We start from the raw sequence: 6,000 nt of genomic DNA on the forward strand, positions 1-6,000 counted from the left end.
ACAGCTTCTCTTCAGAATGTCCCCACTGCTAGCATTGCTACTACTGTGCTCAGGTGGCTTCAAACTCACAACGATCCTCCTGCCTCAGCCTCCCAAGTGCTACGATAGCAGGCATGCGCCACCACGCCCAGCTCCTCCATCTGGAAGTTTCTGGCAAAGATGGTTCCCTGACCTGCAGGCTGCAAGCCAGTGTCACCTACCTTCACACCCCGGGGTCCAGGGTAGCCTGGAGGCCCTGCCGAGCCTGGTGGCCCCTGACAGGAAGAGAAGGTTAGTGTCACTTTGCTCTGTCTCCCTTTAACTCAGCATCCCTCTCACTCTTCTCCCCTGCCCCCTGGCCCTGTCTCCGTCCCTCCTACTCAAGCGGCCTCCCCTGTCACTCACCTGGGCCCCTTTCTCCCCTGTGGGACCCTCATGGCCCGGGTGACCCTGAAGAAGAAATAGGGGAAGTCACCAAAGACCAAGCTTCACCTGCCAAATCCCCAAACCAAGCCTCCCCTTTCTCCTCCATGTCTCAGTTCCCGGTTCTCACCAGAGGGCCATCAGCTCCTGGGGGGCCTGGAATGCCTGGGTTTCCGGGGGGACCCTAAAAGAAGGTGGACAGGGAAACAGGGTCTCAGGGCCCTGGGGCTCCATCAGGAACAGGATGGCTCTGCCCAGGCAGGCGGCCACCTCAAGCTCAGGAAATCTTCCTGTCTCAGCTCTGTCCTGACTTGCTGTGTGTCCCAAGGAATTCCCCTGCCCTCTCTGAGCGACACAGACCCACTGCCCTTAGACGGTTGAGAGAAGGGGTGTACCACAGCGTGAGAAGCCTGGGTTGTGGCTCAGTGGTAGAGCGCTTCCTTAGCATGTGCAGTCCTGGGCACCATCCCCAGCGCCCCGGACACAAACACAGTAAGACAACCAGTGTGAGAAGTCTGCCGGGACAGAGGGCTTCCCAGCTACATCCCTCTCTTTAAAAGTGCCTCCCACGGCAGGCGTGGTACCCCACACCTGTCATCCTAGCGCTCGGGAGGCTGAGGCAGGGGGATCACAAGTTGGAGCCCCACCTAGACAACTGAGTGACCTAGCAAGACCCTGTCTCAAAATAAAATAGAGTAGAATTAAAGTGCCCCCAAAGTCTCACGTTTTGAGACTTTGAGTCTCACGCTGTCTGGTCCCCGGCCCCTTCCTCCCTGGCCCTTTCACCACGGCAACTCTGCCCTGCAGCCAGTGGCCGCGGACTGAACCCTCCTGAATTGTGAGCAACATTAACCCTCGCCTCTTTTCATTAACAGGGATTTTGTCCCAGCACTGAAAAGCCGCGACAAACACAGATGGCTTTGGGTGAAGATCTACGATCACAGGAACCGGGGCCAGAAATGGTGACGCAGCAGCACACAAGCTGTGCTGAAACCGCAGCTGGGAAGGAGGAGGACAAACGGGGACACACACGGGAAGGAGTCCATCTGCCAGGGGCCGGACGGGGCCCAGGTGCCCCGGGGTGGCACAGCCTCCCGCCCAGGGTGCTAGGGCCCCTCTCAGTCCTGACAACGTCCCCTTGTGTAATCCGGCCTTGGGGGGCTTCTGTTTCCTGCGTTCAGCCCTCCCTAAACAAAGTCACTTTGTCACTCTGGGCTGGCTGAGCCAGCCTGGTGATGATCACAGAGCAGGCCCCCGGCATGAAGATTTTTCTGGCAACAGAGTCGGGGAGATGATGGGAGAGGTGGTGAAAGTGCCAGGGCTTACCTTCTCCCCGGGGGTGCCGATGGGTCCCTGGGGGCCGGGGATGCCCTGGAGACAGAAAAAGAGGGCGGGGTTGAGTAGGTAGAGGCAGGGAGTGCCAGGGCAGGAGGCAGGGAGAGGCTGAGGTCTAATGTCACCCCCACTGTCCAAAAGATGTCTCAAACCTGGGCCCCATGGTTTCCCTGCTGTCCGGGTGGCCCTGGCTCTCCAGGCGGACCCTGCAGAGAAAGCAGGGGTTGGTAAAGCTGGAAGAGGTCGCGGTGTCAAGGGCCAGAGGAGCTGATATAGCCAGGTGCTGTGACACACGCCTGTCATCCCAACACCTTGGGAGGCTGAGTCAGGAGGGTCCCAAGTTGTAGCCCACGCTGGGCAATTTAGTGACTTAGTGAAACGCTGTCTCAAATTAAAAGATAACGAGAGTTGAAGATGGAGCTCAATGGGAAGGACACGGGTTTGATCCTAGGTACTGCATAAAATAATAATAACAGAAAACTGACAATCACAGACTCAAGAGTGCGGGCGGCACCAGGCGGCAGTCGGAGCACACGTACCACATTGCCTTTGGCGCCAGGAGCGCCGTCACTTCCGGTGACACCCTGGGGAAGACGGGAGATGACGTTAGCATGGGACAAGCCAGGGTCCTGGGTGCAGACAGAAAGGTGAGCAAAGACGCTGGACAGCAGAGGTGGACAAGCAGCGGGCCAGGAAGGGTCAGACGGGGATGGGGACAGCAAGTGACATCCTCACCGGGCGTCCCAGGGGGCCGGGGGAGCCTCGGGGGCCGATCAGACCTCGGGGGCCCTGTGGGGAAGGAGATGCGTTACCCTGACCTCACCTCTGCGTGGTCCCAGGACTCCAGGGGTCCCCACCTACCCCGTCCCAAGCAGGGGGCTGGGGGCCCCGTACTCACCGGCTCCCCAGCCTGGCCAGTGGGCCCCGGGGGCCCCTCTGCTCCCTGTGGGAAAGTGGCATTATTGAAGGGCCCAACCCCTCAGGGACCCCCTGCCCTCAGCCTGGTGGCCCTTCCAGGGAACCTCAGAGCTCTAGTGCTCTCTCGGGGATTCCACAGACGGGGTGCATGGATTCCACTCCCATCCTGGACTTGTGATCCCAAGTCTGACTTCTGGGCCCCGGTCTTTTTCTCTGGGTTCAGTTTTCTTGCTTCTGCTACTGGGGACGGGACCCAGGACCTTCACACTGAGCTCCATCCCCGGCCCTCTTTTCACTGTTTATCTTCAAACAATATCTGGCTAAGCGGCTCCCGTGGGCCTTAGACTGGAGACCCACCTGCCTCAGCCTCACTCAGTGCTGGGACGACGGACGCACGCCACCCGCCACACCCAGCTTCAAGCTTTCTTTCTGAGGCCCCTGGGCCCCAGGGCCCACCCTCACCCACTAATGCTCTCCTCCTTGCGGACTGTCACCCCCACACTCCCCTCAACACTTACTTTGTCACCGTCCTCTCCCGGGGGGCCAGGTTGCCCCATGGGGCCGAAGTCGCCCTGGAGGAAGGACAGAGGGAGGTCAGCGTGGAGATGGGACGTGAGGGGGGCCAGACACCAGGGCGGAGAGGAAAGGGGGCCCCGAGTGGGGGCTGCACACTCACCCTCTGTCCCTTCTCCCCAGGCAGCCCTGGGAGTCCGTCGAAGCCCCGGTCACCCTGTCAGGGGAGACACTCAATGGGCTGAGCCCGGGACCCTGCTGGACGCCCCCTCCCGGTCCTGGCCGCGACACCCACCTTGGGTCCTGTGTCTCCCGGGAGCCCCCGCGCCCCGTCTGCTCCGGAGCGGCCCTGGAGGACAGAGGCCAAGAGTCAAGGGTAAAACTCCTGGGAGACTTAGCCACACTGTCACCAACCTCATCAAGGCATTCCCAACACACCTCAAAGCCACCCACTTGCTCCGTGTGTGTGTGTGTGTGTGTATGTGTGTGTGCGTGCACATGGCACTGGGGATTGAACCCAGGACCAACCTTCACACTGAGCTATGCCCCCAGCCTTTTACATTTTTAATTTCGAGATAGGATCTTGCTAAGTTGCTAGGCTTGGTGGCTCGCGCCTGTCATCCTAGCACCTGGAAGGCTGAGGCAGGAGGATCGCCACGAGCTGGAGGCCAGCCTGGGCTATACAACCAGACCCTGTCTCAAAAAACAAAACAAACAAAAATCTCACTAAGTTACCCAGACTGGCCTCAAACTTTCAACCCTCCTGCCTCAGCCTACTGAGTAGCAGGAGTGGCAACAGGCGTGCGCCACTGCATCTGGCCGGGCTTCTCGCGCGCGCACGCTGCCCTCTGCTTAGAACGCCCTTCCTTGCCTGCCACGCGGTCACATTCAGGTCTCAGGTCGGACACTAGCACTGCAATTCCTCCCTAGCGCCAGGACCCTGGCCTCGAATTCAGGCGTCTCTCTGCCTGCCTCTGGGCTCAGGGAGGGGCCCGGCAGACCCTGCAGCAAGGCCCGGGGGCAGGTGGAGAGCATCCTGCTCTCCTGCCTGTTGGTTTGGTGCTTATTGCTCATGGGGAGACGTGGGTGTACGTGCGCGCATGCGCGAGGCGTAACCCTCACTCTCCGCCCTCTCTGCTCCCCGCCCTCCATCTCTCCGTTCCCCTCCCTTTCGGAGAAGTTCGAGCTCCCGTTTCCTCCCATCTCGTTTTCACTTTGTTCCTGAACTGATTTCCACTTTGAGCTCCTCCTACAGGAAAAGCCATGTGATCTGGAAGCTTGTGTGTCTGGTATCTTTCCCTTGACCTGAGAGTCTCCAGGTGCAGCCATTTTCCTACCAATGCCTCAAGTATATCCTTCTTCATGACAGAGTAGTACTCCAGGGTGTGTGAATACCACACTTGCTTTAGCCAGTCATCTGCTGATGAACACACAGACCACTTCCAGGCTTCAGCTATCGTGAGTTGTGCTGCTACAAACAGGGGCATGCGTGCCTCACTGGGCGAAGTCTCTAGGTTGTCTTGGCAACTGTGAGCTACTCACCCGCTTGCCCTCTCTGCCAGGGGGCCCAGGAGGTCCCTGAAGCCCTCGGGGCCCCTGGAAGATGAGCAAAGGAGAAAGAAAGGAATAATGAAAAGCAGAAACCGGTGCCTAGGCCGGGCCACTGCTGCAGGGCCACGCCGAGCTCCGCTCCCCTGGCCTCACGACCCCGCGCCCCTGGGGCGGCCCCTTCCCTCCGTCCCCACCCCCATCTCACCTGTGGCCCCACTTCTCCTGCTTCTCCTTTCAGGCCGGGGTATCCGGGGAGACCCTTGGGGAGGGGGAGGGGCGAGGGCGTGGTCAGGGGGGCCCTCGGTCGTGGGGCCCCCCTTCTAGGCTGGCTCCTTACTCACCTCAGGCCCTGGGCGCCCGGTGAGCCCCACTGGGCCAGGGGGCCCTTTCATGGAAAGCTGGGGAGACAGAGGGGAACAGAACCTCGAGTCTCCATGAGACCCCCAAGAGCCCCCCAGCACTGCTGCGCTTCAACCGTCCCCACCCCCCGCTCCCCCCAGTTCATGTTAGAATTTTTTTTAGTGTGGTAGCGGTTGTGGTGGTGGCCTTGATAATTGAACCCAGGATGCCCTACCAGTGGGCTACATCCCCAGCCCTTTATATTATTTTTTATTTTGAGACAGGGTCTCCCTCAGAGGCCCAGGCAAGATTCAAACTTGCGACCCTCCTGCCTCAGCCTGATTCAATAGTGGGGTCACGGGCATGGGCCAGCACACAGGCTCTGTGTGGACATTTGCTCTTCATGTTCACGGCATTTGCAGGAGACCTTTGGAGGTGACAGGACCGCGAGGCTGTGAGGGCGGCTCCCACACGGCACAGGTGGCCTCACCACGGGAAGAAAGTCCCATGACACCCAAGGTGCTGGAGCCCTGTGTCTCGCTCCACCTCCAGGAACCCAGCATCCCGGGAACGGACGCCGCCCCCGGGTCCCGACCTTCCTCACCGTCACCCGCACGGGCCGCGCCCCGCGCCTCACCTGGGTCTGCTGCAGCACGGCCTGGGCCTGCGCCTGCTGGAAGGACACTGGGGGTCCCTTCAGGGAGCTGCCTGCAAAGCCGAACTGGGGAGGGACAGGGGTGAGGCAGCCCGCGGGATAGCGCCCCCCAACGGCCCGCGCCCCTGGCTCCGCCCCACGCAGCAGCTCCTCACCGGCATCAGCACCACCGTGCCCGGGGGACCCCGGACTCCGTCCATGCCCGGGATTCCTGGGCGGCCCGCGGGGCCCTGAGTGCGAGAGAGGAGTTGGAGATGGAGCGGGAGAGGGCGGGGAGGGGAGAAGAG

General features: G+C 60.9%; 1 protein-coding gene across 2 annotated transcripts in view; it reads right to left on the reverse strand.

The window, feature by feature from the left end:
• The window catches only part of Col5a3 (collagen, type V, alpha 3), a 39,513-nt gene that overhangs the window by 22,442 nt on the left and 11,071 nt on the right, over positions 1–6,000 (reverse strand). For both annotated transcript variants that reach the window (XR_001231389.1, XM_005405578.1), the window contains exons 12-27: positions 5,869–5,943; positions 5,696–5,779; positions 5,061–5,117; positions 4,925–4,978; positions 4,711–4,764; positions 3,464–3,517; positions 3,332–3,385; positions 3,174–3,227; positions 2,636–2,680; positions 2,473–2,526; positions 2,277–2,321; positions 1,890–1,943; positions 1,729–1,773; positions 533–586; positions 385–429; positions 201–254 (exon numbers count right to left, since the gene is read on the reverse strand). Coding sequence is in view for 1 of the 2 variants with exons in the window: in XM_005405578.1 (XP_005405635.1) it covers positions 201–254; positions 385–429; positions 533–586; positions 1,729–1,773; positions 1,890–1,943; positions 2,277–2,321; positions 2,473–2,526; positions 2,636–2,680; positions 3,174–3,227; positions 3,332–3,385; positions 3,464–3,517; positions 4,711–4,764; positions 4,925–4,978; positions 5,061–5,117; positions 5,696–5,779; positions 5,869–5,943 (882 nt within the window). In the remaining variant the exon portion in view is untranslated. The remainder of the gene's footprint in view (positions 1–200; positions 255–384; positions 430–532; positions 587–1,728; positions 1,774–1,889; positions 1,944–2,276; positions 2,322–2,472; positions 2,527–2,635; positions 2,681–3,173; positions 3,228–3,331; positions 3,386–3,463; positions 3,518–4,710; positions 4,765–4,924; positions 4,979–5,060; positions 5,118–5,695; positions 5,780–5,868; positions 5,944–6,000) is intronic.

Source organism: Chinchilla lanigera, unplaced genomic scaffold, assembly GCF_000276665.1.
Source record: "Chinchilla lanigera isolate Chin_1 unplaced genomic scaffold, ChiLan1.0 scaffold00094, whole genome shotgun sequence".
Lineage (NCBI taxonomy): Eukaryota > Metazoa > Chordata > Mammalia > Rodentia > Chinchillidae > Chinchilla > Chinchilla lanigera.